We start from the raw sequence: 23573 nt of genomic DNA, 5'->3' as shown, positions 1-23573 counted from the left end.
GAAGACCTCAGAGCCCCTTCCAATGCCTGAAGGGGCTCCAAGAGCTGAAGAGGGACTTTGGAGAAGAGCCTGGAGTTACAGGACAAGATTGAATGGCTTCCCACTGCCAGAGGCAGGGTTAGATGTGATACTGGGCAGAAATTGTTGGCTGTGAGAGTGGTGAGGCCCTGGCACGGGCTGTCCACCGAAGCTGTGGCTGCCTCATCCCTGGAAGTGTTTTGAGGCCAGGCTGGACAGATCTTGAAGCAATCTGATCTAGTGGAAAGTATCTAGGCCCATGGTGGTGGGGTTAGGACTGGATGAGCTTAAAAGTTCTTTCTAACCCCAGCTGTTCTGGGTTTCTATGAATAGGAGAGGCAGCATCACCAGCTGTGCTTAGAGTCAGTCCTCCAAAATGATTTTGTGGGACCAGCCTTGCAGGCATTTTATGTGTGTTACATAGCGTTTGTACTGTGTAGCTGTCATCATCTCTGTGCATTAGTTCTTCAGACTAAAAAATTTCCTAAAAAAAATGTTTTTAAAAGAGAACCAAAATTGAGTAATCAATAGGCAAATGAATTCCTGATATAATTAATCTGACATAAACGCATGTTGTCTGCCAGGTTCAGCTGCTTTATAGTGTATATAAGTTCCATGTTACAAAATTGAAAGAGATAAGGAGGTGGGAAATCTGTTATCAAGCCCTGGCACAATGTATGAGTGTAGGCAAAAGCTGCAGTTGTATAGTTTTTCTTAACAAGTTGGATGTGTGCACTGGAGGCAAAGCTGGACATTCAAATGTAAAGTGTTCACATCTGTGGATTTCCAGGTCCTGCTTGGTAAGCCTGTTTCTTCCTTCAGAGCCTTCTCTCTTTCTGCCATGTGGCCCATTTCTTAGTAGGAAAGAGAAATTATGGTAAAATGCACCTAATTTCTTAAAACTTCACTTGCTTTAATGCATAAAAACTCTTCTTATCTCTTATTTGCAAGTAAGTGACAATCTGTGACTTGTGGAGTTTAGATTTTTTTTTTCCCCTGAGCTTCTGTTATTTTCACGTTTCTCCTCACATTCTGTGTTATTCTGTTGTATAGTTTAATATGTATGTTTTGTCCTCCTTGGTCAGGGTTGGTCTCATACTTCTGTGCATAAGATTTGGCACATCAGGGCACAGAACCTATTTTGAACACTTTTGGTATGTCAGCTACTTAATCATCCATAAATGCCTTTCAGGTTTTTTATATACTGGGGTTGAAGTTTAGAGCAAGTTGCTCTCCAACAAATGGAATAACAGGCTCTGATATGTATGGGCTCATTCACTTTTTGGTCAGTCCAGAATGTTTGGAAATCCAGAACTTTAAAGTGTTTTGTTTTTCAAGAGACTGGAAATACTGAAGGGGTTATTTCATCTCTCTTTGCTGGCCTTGTGTGTAATTCATGAAGTTAATATTGTGTAATTAGGAAAAAAAAAACAAGCTCTGCTTCAATTTAGCAAGTATAAGTTGACATTTTCAGGAAGACCAGTGCTGAACTGTCCTTGGTTTATGCTCTCTGACCTCAGCTTTTAAGTTTGAAATATCATCCATCATATGGGAAACCATTTCCTGTGTTGGTGTGTCTTACTGCCAAGTGGAGTTCACTGAATGTTGGTGTTATCCTGATAGGAAGCAAGTTTTTCATAGGTTAAACTGTTCATTCTGTTCCTCAAATGAGAGGGCTTCCCATTTGATTCACAATCTAATATTTTTTTAGAAGTCAGTCTGTTTTGTTCACTGACAGTAATGTAACAGATACCTGGAAAGCAGTTCAGCTGAAATGCAAGATGTGGCTGGGAGCAGAGAGTCCCCAGATTCCTCTTCCATTTAAGCTCTGTGTCATGGGCTGAATCACTTGCTCTTTGAGTAAAGCTTTCTCGAAGCAAAAACCTTTTCACCTGAAAGAGCAGGGTTCATAAACCTGGATGAATGAATGGCCAGAAGCTCAATTTCCCCCATTTTAAAACAAGGGCTTTCCCAACACATGAAAGAGCAAATAGCTGAAAGATTTTACAACATCTAATGGAGCTCATTGTTTGCCCACTGAAATAATTCTGCGGGTTCCTTTCCTGTAACATCTTAAGGTAGAGGGTAGAGCTGGACTGGTGTCATATATGAAAATTACCTGGTTTTGGAGTGGATTTATTACAATGTGAAAGTAACAGAGAAGTGGAAGAGGAGTGTGTAGCACTATAACCCAAACCATACATTTTCTCTGATTTCCATCCAGGACAGGGTGGGAGAGTTCTCTGTACATACCATGGTATTCCCTGAGAATATTGCCCTTCTGATATTCACAGGTTCATATATAGGTAAAAAGCAAACTTCAGGTATGCAGATTACATTTGGGGAGTTAAACACACAGACAAAATTTAATGTTTAAGATGGAGGCACAGAATTGTTACTTATCTTTCCCCTTTTGACTTTTGCATGTCTGACCTCTTGTTCTGTGCCCAGTGTAATGATTTTTAATACAAAAGCTCAGGATGAATGAAGTCATAGGAAATGAGGGTACCCATTTCCTATAAACAGTGAACATCAATTTCCAGTGAACATCAGTTAGTGATACTGAACCCTTTTGAGAAGCTCTGACCTGAATCTGTAAAGATTGTACTTTAGAGATTCAGGTCAGAAAATGTACTCTATAGTTTCATCTCATCAAGCTATAAATACAGCAAGACTGCAGTAAACATGGTTTTAGTTATTTGAGTGCTTCACTGGGAAGTAGGGGAAACTTTTTGGAGGCTGGTAACTGCTCTATCTTCTAAATTGCCTTTTTAAATGTTCTTTTATGAAACAGTCATGGCATATGAGGTGTACCTTTATGGGCATGGGGCCCCATATATGTTGGCTTTTGTAACAAGCCCAGTAACTGCTAAGTTTTACAGGAATACTTATATGAGTGGCTGTTTCTCCCAGCCTATCTTTGACAATGGTTCCCCTTACTGGACACCAGACTGAAATCATGAAGGTTAATGTTTGAGACCTCTCTAGAGGGGTGTTGTGTTCACTCTCAAGAAGAGTTTAATGTATAGCAGTGAGAGAGTTCTTGAGGAAATGCAGCTTTTTGGCGTATCTGAATGTTCAATTCTACAGTGTGTTCTACATGAACTCAAACACATACTCCTATTTCCTTATTTTCTTGAGGTCTATCTCCAATAAACACTATTGAAACCAAAAATCCAGTATTAAATATTGCTGAAGTTTTAAGAAATAGAAGAAAACTGCTTCATAAATGTTTGGCACAATAGTACAAGTTGCTGTGCATTTAGAATTGAGGCTGCTGCTGTCTTTAAATAAAGATCAGACTTTGTGTTTTGGTGAATGCAAGAGGAAGAAGCAGCTTAATGTAATTCCAGGACAAATCAAAGAAGGTAAAAGGGAATTAGGTCTGTTATCAGATGAGAATATAGTTTCCCTGATCACTTCTGAACCATTCCTGTATGTAGACTTCATGCATGAATTTCCCCTGCCTTTCAGATGGAAGTGAATTAAAATTCTCTAGGCTGAGAGGAGAGGAAAGGAGACAGGCTGTTCTTGGGGCAGGAGGAACCAGTGGTGAGAAAAAGTTTCCATCTCAATTTGATGCAGTTTGTGAGAGCTGAATCAGACAGAGCTCTGTGAGGGCATTTTGCTCTAATGTAGAGATGAACTTTTCTGAGCTGTACTAGTGACTGTCTTGGTCGAGGGACTGTGTAGCATCTCCAGTGTTAGTTATCACTCTTACAGGTCAGAGTGAGAGAGTGAGGGCCCTCAACATCACAAGGACATGGACTTGTTAGAGCAAGTCCAGTGGAAGCCACAGAGATGTTCCAAGGGCTGGAGTCCCTTTGCTCTGGAGACAGCCAGGAGAGTTGGGGGTTCAGCCTGGAGAAGGGAATGCTCCAGGGGGACCTTAAAGCCCCTTCCAGTGCCTAAAGGGGCTTCAAGAGACCAGGAGAGGGACTGGAATGACTGAACAGGGGACAATGTCTTCCCACTGCCAGAGGGCAGGTTTAGATGGGATATTGGGCAGAAATTCTTGGCTGTGAGAGTGGTAAGGCCCTGGCACAGGTTGTCCAGAGAAGCTGTGGCTGCCCCATCCCTGGAAGTGTTTGAGGCCAGGCTGGACAGGTCTCAGAGCAGTGTGATCTAGTGGAAGGTATCTAGGCCCATGGTGGCATGGTAAGGACTGGATGAGTTTAAAAGTTCTTTCCAACCCAAACCATTCTAGGATTTTGTGATTAAGTGGAAATTATCTTATTGATATCAGCATCTCCCTTGTAAATGTGGGACAAATCAGGTTAGTTCAGACTAAGCATGCTTTTAAAATTACTGATTGTAATTATCCTTCAATGGTATAGCATAAAATGCAGTTACCTCCTCTTACTGCTTTGGTTGCTGTTTGTGTGCCTTATTTGCTATTGCTATATCAAAATTGTGGTGGGAGTCTTTTAAGATGGTTTTAGTGAAGGCTTTAGGTACGCTGGGTTGGCTTGCGTAATTTGAAAGAGTACGCTCAATGGATTAATGAAGGACATGGGTCTTCAAGGATGTGGATGTAACTTGCTTTCTTGTTAGTTTAATACTCTTGAATGAGTTGCAAAGTAAACAACTGCTTTTCAGGTGTAACTCTGGGAGATGGACACAGGCATATAAAGATAAGTCATAATATCTTTTGAAATAGCTGTTATATTTGAGCACTTCCTCTTGCTTGGGTGAGGGCTGTCACTACTGTAGCAGTCCTCTATTTGCTCCTTCTAGAAGCAAGATTGAGAAATTCAAGACTTGTTATAATCACAGTGGTTATTTTTCTTTTTTCAACTCCCCCTTCCCCAAGAATCTTAAAAAAGTTTAAAAAACCCTTTTGTTTAAGTGTGACAAATGAAAATGATTTTTAGATGCTTAGTTTGGAGGTACATTGTCTGAACAGCTGTTGATACCACAACATGTTTCAGTAATGTTGTAGCATAAGGGTTTTTCAGTAAACCCACATAGGCATTCAGAGCTAGAACAACTAGCCAGATTCAATAAAACAAAGGCAAGAAAAAAATTTTATAATTGCTCCCAAAAGATATAAACACACACAACTGTTTATATAGCAGCAGGCCTTATTTCAGTGATCCCCCATAGTTGTTTATATAGCAACAGGCATTATAACAACACTTCCCGTTTTCTTTATTGCAGTGCTTAGTAATCTGAATCTGTGCCAGTGTTCTATCCTACTCTGACAAAGTCACCCAGGATCTTGTAAAACAATTAACTATGTCATTTTATTAAAACTTCTAAAACTTAATATTTCTGTTTGACATTCTTAATATTTCGGTGTTTGACATTCTCTGAAAACCTTGTGCAAATGCTTGGCTTGTGACCAGCTCTGCAAATTTGATTGAAACAATAGTTTTGGTTCTTTTTTTCTCTGTAGGTTTTCACATTTGTGGAACAGATGGTTTTTTGAAATTCTTAATGCTATCAGGAGAAACTCCTCATATAGCTGAAAATAATTCAAAATTGTTTTTGACTGCCTTAATATTGCAAGATCTTTGCATAGTGTAATAGTGGGTTGAGTCCACCTGTTGTGTAGGTACAGGTACTGCTACAGCATCAAGAACCAGTTGCCTGCAGTGGGGACTAAGGGAAGTCCAAAATACAGCAGATTTTGGCATAGACTTGAATATTATGCACAATATGTACTAAAGGGGCTGCTATTTTGAGCTTTAATAACATATTCTGGCTGTTAGACAGCTTCCACATGGCTTAGAACAAGATGAATATGGCTGGGGAAGCAATATGAGAAATGATGAACAGATGAGGTTAGAATTGGAGTCATTCTGCACTCTCCCCAAAAAAAAAAAAAAAAAAGATAATTGAGCCCAGGTACTCTGTGGTTTCTGGCTGGAAGTAAATGTATATGCTTGTGTACCATTAGTTATGAAATAGTGCTGCAAGAATTAGGATAGGAATTGGACAGTTGTTTTTTGCACATAAATGCAGGATATCATTGTTTTTCTTAAGAGCAGGCATAGAATGGCAAACCTCCTAATTTTGATCTTGGGTGCAACCTGCAATTACCCAGCAATAGAAAGATAACTAAATGGTTTCTTTTAAAGCCAACTTGATTGAAAAACCACAGTAGTCCTAGTACTTCTTATAGACTTTATAGGAAAGTAACTGAACTTTTGCAGATTTGTATTTTAGTTAGTTAACAAATGATGTATCTCTACTGGTAGATTTGATGAATGAATATTTTTGCTGTGGAATTGTTACCTTTAGGAAGGCAGTAAACTTTTCTGTTGTCTAACATGATTTTAGGTCATGATTTTTAAGTCTAACAGTCCAGTTGATGAAATGAATCCTTAGAAGCTGTTTGGTTGGCAGTGGAGTAGAGATGCTCAGATTGGAGCTGTTCACTGCTGGTTCACTCACTCACCTTCCAGTGTAAGTTCAGACCATTGCAGAGAAGGAAATACAGGTAGAAACTGGAGCAGCTGAATATTATTTTTTCTCATCCTAGAGTGTAAAATAATTATGCCTATTTTGTTACAATTTAACTTCAGTTTGTCATGCCTCACCTACAGCTAATGCTGTGGTTTTGTTGGTATTAGTTTTTAAAGGAAATTTAGTCTTTAAACACTTTCTTAGAAAGCTAATACAGGCTTTTTAAGAATAAATCTACCTTTTGCTCTGAGAACCACTGTTTTAAATGCAGCTTATTTTAACATTTATGGTTTTCTGTGATTTGGAATATATAGGTATAATAGATAATACCCCCTGGTATGATTATCTGGTTTTCTATAGAGAAGTTTGCCTTAAAGTAAATGTATTGTCCTATTTCTTGAGATTTCTCTGTACAGATAATTCTTCAAATTCTTCTGCCTTGAACTGTTCACAAAATATGATGCATCTTGTCTCCTATATCTTGTGTCTGTGGAGTAAGTGTTGTTAGTAACAAACATGAGAGCAGCACTTGGGAAAACAAAGCTGTGCATAGGAGCTAAATATTGGTATAGAAATCAGAATTAATATTTTATCACTGGAACATCATTAATGATTTACTCAAAGTTCTGTGGAGAATACATGGTGTTCTATGTGAACACAAGTCTGGGACACCTCTTCAATTAAAACAGGCCCATTATCTTTGGATGGCTGGGTCTGTAATATCCTGAAGAAACAATCAGATCTTTAAAATCTTGAATAAAATGCTGCTTTTGAAAATTATTGCAGTAGAAACTTAGTGTGGAGATGGGTGACTTTTAATAGTGACAATTGAAATTTGAACAATTTCTTATGAGAATCAAGACAGCCCATGGTTACCTCTGTCTGCTCTTGTTTTCCTGCCCTCTTAATTCTTATGGGCAAAGCAGCTTCTCCCTACATTTTTCTCTTTTTAAAATTGATTTTGATGTTAAGAAGTACTTGTGTGAATCCTACTGTAACAAGTCACAGGGAATCATAGAATGGTTTGAACTGGAACAGACCTTAAAGATCATCCAATTCCACCCTCCTGCCATGGGCAGGGAAACCCCCTCTAGGTCAGGTTGCTCCAGGCCCTATCCAACCTGGCCTTGAGGCCCCATCCTTCCAAACCTGAGGCAGCCCCAGCTTCTCCGGGCAACCTATGCCAGGGCCTTGCCATCCTCACAGCCAAGAATTTCTTCCCAGTATTCCATCTAACCCTGTCCTCTGTTAGTTTGAAGTCATTCCCCCTTGTCCTGTCATTTCAGGCCCTTGTCCTAAGTCCCTCTCCAGCTCTTGGAGCCCCTTTAGGCACTGGAAAGGGCTCTGAGGTCTCCCTAAAGCCTTCTCTACTCCAGGCTGGACACCCCCAGCTCTCCCAGCCTGTCTTCAGAGCAGAGGTGCTCCAGCAACCCTTGATGGATCTCCATGGCCTCCTCTGGATTCAGTCTTTATGACTGTTGTTCAGTGCCTTACTGTTTATTGGATGAGGTGGATTAACTAGCCCTGCATGTGTGGTGTTGGATGTTAAAAAAATTAAACTTAAGGGAAGGTGTATAAGAAATGCTTTATGAATTGGAGAAAAAAAAACAGTCCTTACTAATATTTGTTATTTTACATTGTCAGAGGTTAAGGAGAGGAGGAAGAGGAATTCTGATCTTTTAAGTAAAAGAAGTTGTTTTTCAGCTTCCTCCACCTCCTTGTTTGCATTTGTTTTGTGTTGTACCTGTAGTGGCCTGCATCATGCAGCAAAGCAGAGATTTCTTTGTCAGGATATGTGAGACCACTGCAGAATTATGCGAAGCAGGAGTTAACCTTTGCTGCATTCATGGAGTGATAATTTTGAATCCAGACTAAAACCCAATTCATCAGCTGATTTTTGAATGTTGTTTTCTCTTCCTAGAAGGCAGATAAGTTTTTCAGTGATTTCTGGGTTTGTAAATACATCAGCAGCAGCTTGTATTGAGGCAAACACAAGGCAGTATTACTTTGCTTTTAATCAATTACAAAGCTAAATAGTATGCAGTTTATGAAGTGAAATAATAACTTTTTCTAGGGGTTTAATGGAACTTGCATCCTAACTTTACTTAATATGCATCTCTACTATTGGAAATACGAAAATGTCTTTTAATAGAAGCAGTGGTTTTGCTCATGTTTGGATACTGGGGTCTCCCATGAATTCTTCTGATCTTGGCTGTTGGACAAATCCCTTAATCCACCTTATTTTCATGCTCTGAAACCTTAAAATGTAAGAATGACTATAAAAAGGGGTATTCCATGAACTTTTCATTGTTGGGGGAGAAACAAATGTAAAGTTTTTGAGTTGGTGGGTTTTTTCTTCTTTATTTCTTTTGCTCCAGGCTAATTCTCCAGTTAACAAATTCCACTGTAATCCCATCAGGAGAATGTGGTGATGGTTTTGTAATTTATATTGTATGGTTGTCTTAATCCAGGTTCTGTCATTGTAGCAGAAAATATGAACCCAAGCCCACCATATGATTTGGCTTTGTCCATATGGAAATAATAAACTGTAATAAATGGCCAGCTGTTGTACAATGCAGTACTGAGGGTGATTTTCTTCCAAAGTAATTATTCTTTCTGAAACTCAGACAAGCACAAAAATGATTCCCAATTTCAGGAGTCTTTTTCTCTGTAAAACTGATTGTTTGGGAGAAGTCAAAAATTTTTGAAACTTATGATACTTTCCTGCATCTTGCTGTCAGGAATTGTGGAAACAGGTGTGTGATTCTAAACAAAAGAAATTTAACTTTGAGTGAGACTGTTCCATGTTTCAGCAAGTAGCTCTATCAGCACTAAATTTGTGCAGTTGCTGTGTGTGCCTGTGTTGGGAGTCCAGCAGAGACTTCTAAAGCGTGTTAATGTATGCTGAGAACTGCGTATTCAATTGGTAGTGCATCATTCCAGCAGCCTTAGAGATACTGTAATGTAGGGTGTTGGGGTCTTTTTTCATATTTTAACCACACAAGGGATCATTTCTCTGCAAAATTTCCCTGAAATTTTGAGATTCAAACTTGAAAGTCAGACTTTTTCCCTTCCATGTGCTGTTTTCTTCAGAGGTATTTTTAATTTGGTGACTTGTTAAACATGGAGTTCATAATTCTCACCAGTGACAGTTATGTCACACGGATGACGTAAGAACACCTTGTAGGAGTCAATATTCAGGTTAAAGTATGTCAGTGTTTAAAGCCTTTCCCTTCACTAAGTAGCATCTGATTTGGGTGCTGGATTTAATTATGATACTGATAACAGGTGTTTAAATGCTGATATAAACTGTCTAAGGATCACAGATATTGATCAGTTGTGTGACAATATGTATTTTTACTCACTGATGTTTCTATAATAATTCCATTACTGATTCCAGTTTACACTGATACACGCAGACTGACAAGTACACACAAAAAATATTTGGAATTCATGAATACAGAACATTGTGACAGAATTTGGTGTCTTCCCATAATGGCTGTTTTCATTAAGCTGTGAACCTGCTCTCCTGTTGCAGATAGTAAATGGAGAAAGTGTAAGGAGGTTTAAGAGTCAGGTTGACTGATTATTCCCTGTTCTTGGGTGGGTTTCCTAATACAAGTAGTAAATAGACCATTTTCTTAAGGGGAATAAATATCTTGGAACTGCTGGATAATCATCCTAAACTTTCTAAAAACCTAGTGACTTAACTGACCATGATGTTGTATTCTTGGGGATTTGGAAAGCTGTGCTAATTTTAGGATTTTTTTTCTGTTTTTTAGCTTAGATACCAGCATGGGCTGAGTACTCCAGATCTAAGGCAAACTCTTCCTAACCTGAAAAACTTCATGGAGCTTGGACTGATGGTTAGGTGGTAAGTATTTTTTGTAATTTATAAGAAAGAGGTGGGTACTACAAAAAAATTGAAGGTAAGGATTTGTCTCAAACAAGCAGCTCCTCTTCACAAGCTGAGAATGCTTGGTGAGATTATGACCTTCCCAAAATACAGACTCTCTAACTGTCCACAACATTCTACTGTTTTCTTATGCTCTTAGAAGTTCTTCCATATGATGGGCCCACAACCCTTCTCAGAGATTGATGTCACAAGGGAATCCTGTTTGAAAAAACAATGTTCTTCACTAGAGGGAGGTGAATTAATTGTTGTCATAAGACTGTATTTAATGTTTGGTAGCGGGTGCACCTTCTGTACCAAACTGCTCAAGCAGAACAAGTCGTAGCCTGGGCAGTCCCTGACTGTAATTCAAGTGAGCTGCACAGGAATCTAAAAGATAAGCAACACAACCTCTCTGTAGTATAATTGCTGCTAATGAAAATAGCTGTTGCATGTTCACTGTTGTTGCTAAATGAGGAGCTACATTAATAAATAACTGAGGGTTATAGTATCTTCCATGGAAATCCCGTGTACTTCTGTTCTGATTCACTCTGGAGGATTCAGAATCATCTTCTTCTTGATTGTCTGCAGAAAATCAAATCAGACAGGTTTCTGTGTTTTAAGGCTAAAGTTAGTTTAGGTTTATCTCACAGCAGTTGTTTGAGCAGAAGGCTTAACCAGTTCTCCTTAAACGGAGCGGGACTTCACTAAATGTGAAGAACAGTTTACTACCCAGTGGATTTCAACAAGTGATGGTTTGTAATCACATGGTTTTAATTTATGCTCTCTGAATTGTGTGCACTCATGCAGTCTCTTGCTTTAAGCAGTTATTTTGTCCTGCATTCTCATCTAATCACAGAATCATAGAATGGTTTTGTTTTCCTGCCTTCTTAACTCTCATGAGCAAAGCAGTTTCATCTCCCTACATTCTCCTCTTTTTAAAATTGATTTTGATGTTGAAAAGTACTTGTGTGTATCCTACTGTAACAGGTCACAGGAATCATAGAATGGTTTGGGCTGGAAAGACCTTAAAGATCATCCAGTGTCCATGCCTTGCCATAGGCAGGGACACCTCCCAGTAGATCAGGTTGCTCCAAGCTCCATCCAGCCTAGCCTTGAACATATCCAGGGATGGGGCAGCCCCCACTTCTCTGGCAACCTGTGCCAGGGCCTTGCCATCCTCACACAGAAGAATTTTTTCCCAATATTCCACCTAACCCTTGCCTCTGGCAGTGGAAAGCCATTCCCTCTTGTCCTGTCGTTCTAGGCTCTTGTCCAAAGTCCATCTCCAGCTCACTTGGAGCCTCTTCAGGCATTGTCAGGGGCTTTAAGTTATCTGGAGCCTTCTCTTCTCCCAGCCTGAACACCCCCACCTCCAGGTTGCTGTTTGGAGCCTTGGCTAAGGAGAACAAATATAGGAGTAGGAAAAGTTTCCTCTTTCAGCAATACTGTAAAAAATGTTGCCTGATGGAAATTCAGCTCAGCCAACAGAGGAAGTAAATGGGTCCTGAGAAAAGGAAGCTCAGCCCCTTGTGCAGCTTTATTCTGTAAGTAATTTCAGAAACAGCTGAAAAGATTCTCCCTGCTTTTGTTTTTTCTCTAGCAAGATGCATAAAGAAAAGCCTTCTTCATTAGGAAAATATCACAGTGAGTTTTCATGTGGTATCCATCACAGTAGTGTAAAAATCCTCAGATGATGAAAATGAAGGGCCAGACTGTGAAGTCTGTAGCACTTCTCTCTGCTCATCAGTAGAGTGGGAGGGGTGCAGGTCATGGGTGTCTACTACAGTCGGGAATAAGCAGAAGTGGGTTGACACTGGAACATATGAAATGGAATTATTTTCAGTGTGGATACCTGTTCTTCCCTTTTGGCATGTGCAGTCTCTGAGGAACTGATCTGGAAACTTTAGTTATGCTTTGGAGATTTTGCCACCATACAATCCTGTTGTTGTTTTCTATAGGTGATGCACAATCATTAACAAAACAAAGCACTTTTATTTTTTTGGCTGGATAATATTTCCATGTAGGAATATTAAGCATGGTTCTTCTGGGGTATCCCATTCCCTTCTCCTCATGGATGTCTATGCCTCATTTCCTTCTCATGTCCAGAAGTTTTATGAATAGTTGTTCATTTTAACTTATATTTTTTTTAAACTAATGATCCCAATCAATGCTTCTTAGTACTTCCTAAAAATATAAATGGAAATGAGGCTTTACGGAGAGTCTCTTTTGAGGGGAATACTGGCTAGACTTTCATAATTGGACAGAATACAGATGTCCACTGTCCTGTGGATAATACCTGATTACTAACATTGAAACGAGCAGACAATCCACTAGCTGATAAAATGAATATTTGAAGGAATTTTTGTTTTCAGGTTACTGTGAGTCATGTGATACCCTCTGACACAAACTGTAGTCAGTAAAATATTTCCAGGTTATTTTTTGTTTGCAGGATAAGAGCAGGGAGACAAGAGGTTTTCTTATCCATATACTCACTTGCACTGCCTGATTTGTTTGGTTCTCTTGCTGGTCTTCAGTTTCCTTTCTGAGCACTGTAGCTGGGTTTTTCTGAATTTAAGTTCTGTCACCACCATAATCATTACCATTTTAGATTAAAAACAAACCAAAAAAAATCCTCCATGGCTTTTGTAGAAGAGCTCACTTGTTTCATATATTCATTAGAGCAAATCTGGCTGTAAAGTGTCTGCTTCAATCTTCTGTGAGTTCTCCTGTTTTGCCTGGAGCTGTGGTCTAGCCTTTGGTCCTTTGGAAGGTCTGCAGAGTCCAGTGTTTGTCCATCAAGGTTTAGTGGCTGGTTCCCTGAGCCTGGTGAGATTTGTGTTGTCTTGGTTTCTCAGGCATTACACTTAAATGATTAATAAATGTTTTTCACATCCCAACTTGTGTGATTTATTGCAGCAAGCTTGCAGATCTGCAATCTCTGCTTCCACCTTCATACCTCTCCTGGTACCAATATTCTGCTATGTTAACTTTTGTCCCCCAAATCTTTTGTTTCCTTTTGGGAATACTTCTCTCTGTTTCTACTTTTTTAGTCTTGGAGTTTCATTGGCTTCCAGAAAAGTAGCTCAGTTTTTTAGGTTAGCTTTTGTGGATGCAAAAGCCCTATGCAGATTTTGTCTTAAATTTAAACTTTTTCTTGTGAGCAGGCAGTTTATTTCAGCATTTGAGACTGAATCATAGAAAGGTTTGGATTGGAAGGGACCTTAAAGGCATGTTGTTCCACTCCTTGACCAAGGGCAGGATACCTTCCACTAGACCAGGTTGCTCCAAGCCCTCTCCAACCTGGCCTTGAACACTTCCAGGCATGGGGCAGCCACAGCTTCTCTGGGCAACCTGTGCCATCACCATCCTCACAGCCAAGAATTTCTTCCTAATCTCTGATCTCAATCTCCCCTCTTTTAGTTTAAAACCATTCCCCCTTGTCCTGTTCCTCTCTCCCTCTTTTAAAAAGTTGCTCTCCTTTCATAAGCCCCCTTCAAATCCCCACTTTCATGTAGCCAGTCCATTTTTAACATTTTTAATTAAAATAGTTTTATTTCTTTTTGTATGTTTAGATTGACCTTTCCCAAGATTAGGCTCTTTAGATTATGGTTGCATTAAATCATTAAATCAAGAGACTCTGACTCATTTTCTCTCCTATTCTTCAGCTTTTTTCTTTTTTCACACTGTAACTTATGAGAGATAGTATTTGTGATTAACAGAAAGTAAAGGACATGCTGCAAATCTGAGCAGTCCAGCAAGAAGATTTTTTTCTTAGTGAATAGACAGTAGACTTATCTAATGCTGGCAAATATATGATACTCCTTTTGAATGGCTTGTCAGTAGGCCGGGAGATGCCCTTTTGAAAGCTTTTAAAGGCTTTCCTCAAAAATACTTGAGTGCCAAGGCTTAAATTTGTGTTTTGAGGCTATGTCTTGATTAATATACTGATAGAATCAAGAGGAGCCTAAAACTTCTTAGTTATAAAAACTCTGGTGGCTTGATTTATGGAGATTTCATTTTTTAAAAATGTGTTGCTGAATTTCTTAGCTGCCAAAAGATGCAGTTTCATCTTAACTTCATATTGGCCGCCTTCCTATTGCTATTGTACATTATTTTACCAGTAATCTCTAAGAAGGTGAGAAACTATCACTGCTTTTTAGCACAGTTGACATGATATTGGCTCTGAACTGCTCATGGAGCCTCAAGCATTTCAGATAGCTATAAACCAACTAAACCACCTTCATTTAGTGTTCTTACTGCCATGAGGTCATAGTTTACAACACAAAAAGATCAAATGATGTTTAGGGTTTTGTGGTTTTTTAAAAGCATTCTCATAGCAAAGAGCTGTAGCTGTGGATTTTGGCTTTTGGCCAGGTAATCAAAATTTAGTATTTTGTCCAGCTGTGATCCAGTAATGTTCCTCACAGGAAACATTTCGTGTGGAGGAAAAGATACATATTTGAGCCTGTAAATTGTATTTTGTCCCTCATATTGCTTTACAGTTTCTCTGAGCCACTTGCAGACAGATTGAATAATCACAGGTGAATCTGACCGAAGAAACATTTTATCAAAACTGCAACCAGAATGTGTTCACTAAGAAAATAATTTCAGAAATGTTTGTGTCTTACTTCATTCACTTTATCTCACCTGTTTAAGAGTCTGTGTCTTCCACCTTAAGGCTAAGAATGCTCAAAGTGACTACTTGGAACTAGCGAAAATTAGTATTTTGGGAGAAAATAGCTACTTTGTCATTTTGCTGCCAGAAGAACTTAGAGCTGAAGTCAGACTGTTAGAATTGGCTTTTGAGATTTGGATACAATTGAAACATTGAAATTGGTGACCTGAGGCTTCTCATGGCTTTTTTTTTAATATAATTTAGAAATCCTGCTTTCTGACAGGAACTGTACATTCCCATATGCGTAACCAGTTCTAGTGTCATCCACTAGACTAAAAGTCATCAGGCCCTGATGACAGTTAATCAAATCAGTTCTTATACTCCACAAGTCACAGGCCATTCTTTTTGGACTGATGTCCACACCTGTCTGGTGTCTCAGGAGACCAACCAAGGGATTGTTGCTGGAAGCTGAATCAGCCCAACCTGAGCAATTCAGCTCAAGGCTGTGCCTTAGAGTAAAGGGCTGTGCTCCTGAAAGCCAAACCCTTCTCACTGGGGACAATACCTCACAGTCTCTAAAGTGTGTGAGTAACTGGATGATAGTTTTCTAACATTACTCTCTTTTTTATATACTTTATATATTTTTATTAATTTCATGAGCTGTGAAGCTCAAAGGATAAGGGACAATGTCTTTAAATTGATGGAGGGTGGGTTTAGTTCAGAAATTAGGAAGCAGTTCTTCCCTGTGAAGGTGGGGAGCCTGTGTTCAATGCTGTGTTGGGTGGGGCTTGGAGCAACCTGGTCTAGTGGAAGGTGTCCCTGCCCATGGCAGGGGGATTGCAACTAGATGGTCTTGAAAGTTGGTTTCAAACCAGACCCTTCTGGGATTCTTTCTCTGGACTTTACCTTGATATGAATGCTGAGAATCCTAGTAACAGTACAGCCTCAAGGAAAACACAAATGGAATAGACACCCTCCATCAGCTGCTTGTTTTCATAGGTATTAATAGCAGCCATGTATTTTTGAGCCCTGTGCCTCTGTCCAAACATTACTTTTGAACTAAAACCTCAACATGACTTCCTATGCTCACCTGGAGGGAGGTGATGGCACACCTCCCTCCAGGTGAGCAAAAAACATTTAATCCACTGTATCCAGAGCCCTTATGGATTTGTTTTACTTGCCTGGAAGACTATGACCATTGTTCTACTTAAAAGAGAGCTATTTATCTTCTTATGTCTGCCTTGTAGACACTTGTCACTCAGCCTGAGATTGTTGCCTAGGTTGCCCCTGTGATCAAGAAAAGGCATCCAGGGAAGATGACTTTCCCAGTGATCATAACTGGCTCTCAAATAGGGGATTACCACCCTTCTCTCAGTTTTCTTCTCCAGTGACTGTGGAACTCTTGAATGACTGATCTCCAAAACCCTTTATACATATTTACTTCTATCTAGATGCCTTAGATAATATTTGATAAGCAGATAAACCATACTATTGACTTCATTCCTCCATTCTCAGATTTGGGATGTTATCCTTGTATTTATTCCTGACTGAAGCTCAACCCATCCTATTCATATTTATTGGTAGCAAGGGACAGAATTCTGAATTCTGCTCCCATATTTCTCCAGCAGTTTAAAACCTGGTTTTGAAGCCTTAAGGTCCATTTCAGTGCATGTCATGTCAACCACGGAATCTAAAAAAAAAAAAAAAAAAAAAAGTAACTAGAATAAACCTTCACAACACTTCTCCTATCCCCACACCTTCTTTTCTTTCCCACTGACAATGTAAAGAGACAAAACCTGGGACTTTCAGTCAGTGTGCCACCTCTTCTTCAGTTCTCTTAGGGATAGGAGTCTCTCTTGCCATGCCATGGAGACTTCTCCACCAGAAACATATCTCTTTGGCTTTAGGGTCACAGTGAACCAGCCACCCGGGAAAGGAAAATCTGTTTGCAGAGTGAAAGTCTCTCCCATGCTTTGTAGTTTTCCCACAGCTTTCATGGGCCATGCCAACTTATGGGGTACTAAGGATGAGCTGTAATAGCATAAAAGCAAAAGTTCTCTTCAGCCATCTCTAGGAAACAGAGGTTTTCTTCTTCTATTCCTGGGGCAAAGTTTCTCATCTCTCTCATTTCTTTCTGTTCAACCTACTTCAACATCTGCTTACTTCAACACAAGTGCTTCTGCTCATGGCTGTGGCTAGAATGCTACATCCCCCCAATGCCTTCCAAGAGTTACAGGGAAAAAATTTAAGTCTGATGTATCAGTTATATCTTAAGCATAGCCTTACAAGAGAATTTCAGCCCAAGACTAAGGGATCTCCTCAGTCTCCTCCCATCTAGGATTTGACTTCACTGACTGCAGTGTCCCATGTTTTCTCTCATGTCTTCATCCTTTCCTTTTTCCTGATTCAGGAGAGAATTGGTCTTCATAGGTTCATTTGTTCTCAAGCTTTATCAACTGAAACAGTTTTGTATAGAATTCTGCAGTGCTGGAAGGTTGATCTCATCCAGGCTCTGCATTGGGGGAATCACTCACCGTGCCTCTCTGTTGGTCACGGGGTCTTCGCCGACACCATGTGAGTCATGCTAGCTGCTGGCACCACCCTGTGTCTTCTCTTCATGAGGGGCACTGTTATAAATGAATACTCCAATTTAATAATTAAGGAAATTTATTAAATTATCAAAGTATAAATTTGGAAAAAGCCACAAGCAAATTGACTCTGAGACAGGCGATCAGGGTCGGGGAGACTTAGGATTTGGCCTCAATTGCACCAAAGTCCCTGTGGGTCTCCAAAATGTCATTTCAAAGGGGTCTGTTTTATACAGTCTTTGGGGCTCTAGAAGGGGGCTCTTCTTTAGCATATTTTAGCATATTATCGTAGTTTTTCTTTCTTGCTGCTGCGTTTCCCGGAACCGGAGGATAATTCCTGGAATCCTGTCAGGTGAAAACTTCCTGGCATGAACTTCTGATGATGCCTATCAAATGCCTCCTGCTGGGATCTTGTCAGATGGAAAGAAATCCCTTGAAATATACATCCTGGTAGACAGTGTCCTCCTGGTGTTTGAATCTCCATTCTTTATCACGTAGCCTATTACTGCTTGTTGCCCAAAACTGGCTTGGTACACAAGATGCTGTGGTTTTAATTCCTTTAGCACAAATTATTATATAACATATATCACAGGCATCAAAAAAAAAAAAAAAAAGAAAAGCTGCTGCTGCTGCTTTTGTTCTTCTCTCAGCAGCATGGTTGGCTAAAAGCAGCCAAGCAAACAAACTTCATTGCAAGCCATGCTGAGATGGCCACTGCAGCACAGTGCTGCCCGAGCCGCACCGATTTCGGCCGGGCAGTCCCAGCCACGCGGCTGCTGCCAGCCTTGGGGCCCCCTCCAACACCGGCCGTGGGCCATTCCCAGCTCTGGTCCCAGCCACATGGTTGCTCCTGGCATTGGGATGGGCCCCGAGGGCATGGCCCAGCAGTGCTGTCAGAAAAAAGGACCAGTGGGGTTTCCAGGAAGTGGCTTGGTCCTGCTGGGAAGGGACAGGGTCTGGCAGGCTTCCTGGGAAGAGGCCTGCATCACAGCAGAGCCTGGCCTGGCCAGCTCCCAATTACCTGTTCCAAGGCCAGAAGCAATAGAGCTTTTCACGGGCTTACCTGTCCTTAAATATGTTTTCACAGAGGCCTATGCAGCTCTTTTCAGTGGTTTAACTGGGGGTCAATCTTCAAACCTAGCCAACTGTTTGGGTGTGCCAGATCCCCACAGGGAGCCACCCTCACAGCCCATGGACTCCCTCCCCACCTAAAAACCCCTAACAATCTGGTAAACCATGACACAAGATTTTCCCGTGCCGGACAAAACATTTCAGGCCTTGAGCAGGAGTTTCTTTTAAATGAAGTTTGTGAAGGACATCCTGACAGTGGTTGAATCTTAGAGTTGTGTATTCAGTAGATCAATAATAGCTGGGTTTTTTACTATTTTTTTAAAATATTTGGAAGGAAAATGAACCAGCTGTTTATGTTCATGTATAGCATGCTATTTATATACAGGGTGGTGATTATAGTTGGATAAATATTGAGCTGACGAAGGAAAGTTCTCATAACACACCTGAGATGACATAAAGTGGATTTATTTATTTATTTATTTATTTATAAAATGTAATTTTCCAAATTACAGAGCTTGAGACAGTGAAAGTAGCTTGTAGAACTGTACTATGGTAAGTTAGACTTGTAAATTATGCTTGATTGGTTCATGTTCCTTAAGAAATAGAGGTTGGCAATTGTCCAAAGAGTTTTGGAATGACTGGCACAGAAAAGCAGAAGATTTGGCAAGAATAGGCCTCTGCAAATAGTGAAGTTGTTGTGGTTTTTCTCCTTTGTGCAGCTGTCAGGGAAGTCTGCTGTTGGATTCTTTGCTCATAGAGAATTCAGATGTTATTACTCACTTTTGAAGAGTTTATGATGACCCAATACAAGCCATAAATACGTAAATATATGGTCAGCAGTAATATTCCATAAGTGCAGCTCAGTCCTATAAAATGGTGTTAACAGTGCAAATTAGCATAATGTGATGGTTTCTTGGGTCACTGGCTTGCCAAACCATAGAGCTGTGTAAGTGTTCCTACAGAACCTGTTTTTCACTACAGCTGTTCCCTGGGCTGTCTTCTGTGGTTCATATGGCATGTTTGGGGTTTTAGCACTTTGGGATAGAAGTTGTTGGCCAAACAGAGCCTGGAGTTTTGATAAAAAAATTGCTTCAGCCTTTGGTTAAACATCTGTATTGCTCATGAGCATGCCTGATGGTGTGATCTGTTATTTCCTTCTTTTACAGCGATCGACACCATACATCCAGTGCAATTCCTGTTCCAAAGAGACAGAGCTCTAGCTTCGGCAGATTGGATATTGGTTTTTCCAGTGGGCTTCCTTCTCCAGATAAAGGACTCCGAAAACGAGCCAACACAGGAAGCGAGAGGCTACAGTACAAAACTCCTCCTCCTAGTTACAATTCTGCTTTAACACAGCCTGTTGCTGTCACAGCCTGTGTGGGAGAGCTGGATAAAAAACCTGGACCCATATGTTCTTCCTTGGACACCTCTATGGACTCCTCCAAAAGAAATACCAAAAAAGGCCAGGACTTGTGCAGTAGTTTAAATGGAGAAACTAAACTAAACAATACCCAAGACAGGCAGGAACCTTTCCTAGGACATTCTAGTGCAATAAATGGGGCGTTTCTGCCTGGCGAGTGCTCTGGCACCATGAACAACAAGCAGCCCTGTGAGTTTCAGCCCCCACTCAACCCCGTGCTTTGCTGCACTGTGGAGCAGGCAGAGGAGATCATGGGTATGGAAGCAACAGGGTTCAGCACAGGAGATCAGCTGGAAGACTTTACCTCCATCCCAGTGGAACATGCTGTAGCGGTTGAGTGTGATGAACAAGTCCTAGGGGAGTTTGAGGAGTTCTCCCGAAGGATCTGTGCACTGAATGAGAACATGTCCAGCTTCCGCAGACCTCGGAAAAGTTCGGACAAGTGAGCTCGCACGGAGATTTGATGGCAGACATTGAGGTGAAATCAATGATCTGGAATAGAAATAAAATTGCACTTATTCTTTATATTAATTATGAAAATAAAAAAGCTTAAAGTTGTTCCTATGGTGTTAGACAAATGGACTTGAGCACAATAACACAGGATCATGGTGTATTCACAGCCCAGGTAACTTCATTCTGCTTTAAGTCCTTCTCTGTCTGGTATTTATAATCTGTTGAAGGTTTTGTGTTTTTTTTTTTTTTCCTAGGGCATTGGAATCCATTTATAAAGGCTTTTCTGAAAACAACTTCTAGTGCTGATCAGCCCCTTCTATGAATGTTTGTTATGTTCTTAATTATTATTTAGAGTTAAATTTATTTTAATCTTTTCAGAAGAAAAACCCTTTAATTTAATATATTTTTATGGTAAGATGTCTTTACATTCTCCCATGTACTCCTGTGTTTGCTTGAGCAATGTAGTCAGTATTAGAGAAATACTATGAATTTGCTACAATTGGACAACTCTATTTTGGCTGTGCTCTGTAGCCTTTGAAGTTCTAGTTTGCACTGAGGAGTCTTCACTTGGCGGTGTGAACTTGCCAGAGAATGAGCACCTGTGTGATTTTTTTGCATTTTCCTTGCACCTGGTTAATCAGAAATGACATTTGGGTGTTTTTCCACTCCTCTTTTCCTCCAAACTTGCTCTTCCTACCAGTGGAAACCTTGAGGAGTAAACCACCTCTAAGGTTCTGTGTAATAATCTCAGCCTGACCATTCCCCACTTAGGCTGGGCACAGATCTCATTAGTAGAGACTTCATGAACTCAGTACCAACATGGGGTTCAGCTGCTGCCCTCCAAGGTGTGCAGTGGGGACAGTGTGCCCTGAGTCACTTCAGACATCTTCCAAAAAACCCAGACCGGGAATGAAGCACTTTGGAATTAGGTGAATGTGTGGAATTGCTCCTTCCTCTGTAAAAAGGAGGCACTTAACATTATTCATCTGAATTTTTATTTTTTTAACCATCTATACTTTGAGAGAAGAAACTTCCAGTGGTTTGCTGGAGGTGCAGTTTGCTGTTGGGTTGGTTACCACTGCCACATGTGTTCAGCTGCACTAATGAGAAAGCAATTTGCAGCCTGCTTTGTGATTCCTGGTATGTATTTCAGTTTGGATTTCATTGCTCTTGCTTTCTATATTGTATACCCAAGAATCTGAGCTCCGTTGTGAGCTCTGAAATATAAAAGTATATAGCAGAATAAAAATACTTCAGCTTGTCTGGCTTTTTTTTCTCTCCCTGGTTTATTTTTTCTTTTGAACCCACAACCTAGGCTTTTCCTAACTTCACTGTAAGGCTAGCTGAAATTAACTTTTAAAAAATATGGATATGTATAATCTCAGCTTTCTGTTGTCAAAACAAGATGTGTTTGTGAGAACCGGTATACATAATAGCACTGTTCAACAATATGCATTTTTCCAGGTAATGCCTTAATGATTGCATTAAACTATATTCACATTTCTTCAGTTAGCTTTTAATGGTTGTGTCCACAGTTGAGTGGTTGGATAGAGCCTCTCTGCAGCAATTTGCTGGCTTTGGTCTGTCCCAGGATGATGTGCTAGATGGGAGCACTTGGAGACCTTGATTTTGAGACACTGAACATGATTTCAGGTACAAAGTTGGACACATCCATGAGTATCTTCTCCCCCAGATTAGCTTCTCTGTTCAAATCTCATGAAAGCTTCCCCAAAGGAAGTGCTGCAGAAGCTCGAAGCACTGCCATCATCTTTGGAAAGGAATGGGTAGGAAGCTCTTGCTGTCCTTTGGCCTAGAGAGGGAGAAATAAACACCTGAAAGAACAGCGCTTTGTGGTGATGAGCATAAAATATCCTGTCCTGGGCCCTGTGCCATCTTCTGATACCAGTGTAATTTCAGGTGAAATTCAGTAACTTTAGGTCAGTTTTGCACCATGTGGGATGGGATCTGGCATACTCGAGGCAGCACAGGCCTGTTTGTGCACACACTCGTGTTCCTGTATAACAGAAAAGCATTGCCTTGTGTGTGATGGTGACTTTTCAGAGCAACCCAAAGAGTAGTTGTGAAGTCACTGCGTTTCGTAGGTGAACATGGCAATTTAGCAACATGTGAAATTAGGTTTGTACAGCATCAGTGGGACTTTTTTTGCCATTAGTTGTTTATTTCTCAGGTTGCACAAACCAAATGAAGTCTAGTTCTCCTCCCCAATGTTGTGTTGCTGTTCCTGTTTAACCCTTGTAATTGGTAATGTGCTAAACACTACGGTTGATTTTTGCATCTGTTGCACAAAGCTGCTCAGATGGGCTTTCTGTGGATTATCTTTAGTTAGCCTTAAATTATCCCTGTGTTTCTCTTCCACTTCTACCACTTTCCATGTAGCAGGTGGTGTGAGGTGGGACAGCATCACAGGGCTGATGGAGCATTGACCATGGAGCCTTGTGGCTGTCAGGAAGGGGGTTGTACAGACTGCAGCTGCGTCATAGCTTTCTCCTTTTGGTGTTTATTTTTTTCACCCCCTGTAAATTACTTTGGAAATAGTGTAGTGGAAGAGAAACAAACAGGAGGTTTGAGGGTGGCATAATGAATCACAGTGTACATTCAGTTTTCAAGAGCCTTTCAGTTCCTGCACAGCTGTGGCACTTAAAAGTCTGCAACTGTCTTCAAATTAAGAAAGCATTTCATTGCAATCTCAATCTAATCCTTCATTAGAAATCCTTAAGATTTTTGAGCATATTAGTTTTGGAATATCAGATCCCACTATATTTTTATAGCAAGCACAACAGCATTGGTTTATCCTTGCTTGACCAGGTATTTAAAATAAGCGAGACCAGAATATCGCATAATAAATGACACATTTAAACTATGTTGGCAATTGCAGGAAAGCTCATCTGTCTTTATAAAATAAAATTGATTTGTATCTCTCAACTCGTGTGTCTTCTTCAATGGCTCCTTTGTGTTTGTTTTCTTTATGAGCCTGGTTTAAACCCTGGTGGCCTTCCCAGCCCCAAAACTCCTTGGCTTATTGTTCATCAAATCAATATTGCTTCCAATGTGAATGCTTGGGCAAGAAGATTTGCCTGAAGA

General features: G+C 40.3%; 1 protein-coding gene across 1 annotated transcript in view; it reads left to right on the top strand.

Moving 5' to 3' along the window:
* UVRAG (UV radiation resistance associated) overlaps window positions 1-23414 on the top strand; it is an 88277-nt gene extending 64863 nt beyond the window's left edge. Inside the window, exons 14-15 of the mRNA XM_036386090.2 lie at window positions 10212-10303; window positions 19765-23414. Of these exons, the coding sequence (XP_036241983.1) occupies window positions 10212-10303; window positions 19765-20464 (792 nt within the window). The 3' untranslated portion in view covers window positions 20465-23414. The remainder of the gene's footprint in view (window positions 1-10211; window positions 10304-19764) is intronic.
* The last annotated feature ends 159 nt before the right edge of the window (window positions 23415-23573 follow it).

This window comes from Molothrus ater, chromosome 2 (assembly GCF_012460135.2).
Source record: "Molothrus ater isolate BHLD 08-10-18 breed brown headed cowbird chromosome 2, BPBGC_Mater_1.1, whole genome shotgun sequence".
NCBI classification, from domain to species: Eukaryota; Metazoa; Chordata; class Aves; order Passeriformes; family Icteridae; genus Molothrus; species Molothrus ater.
This window is presented reverse-complemented; position numbering and strand designations above follow the sequence as displayed.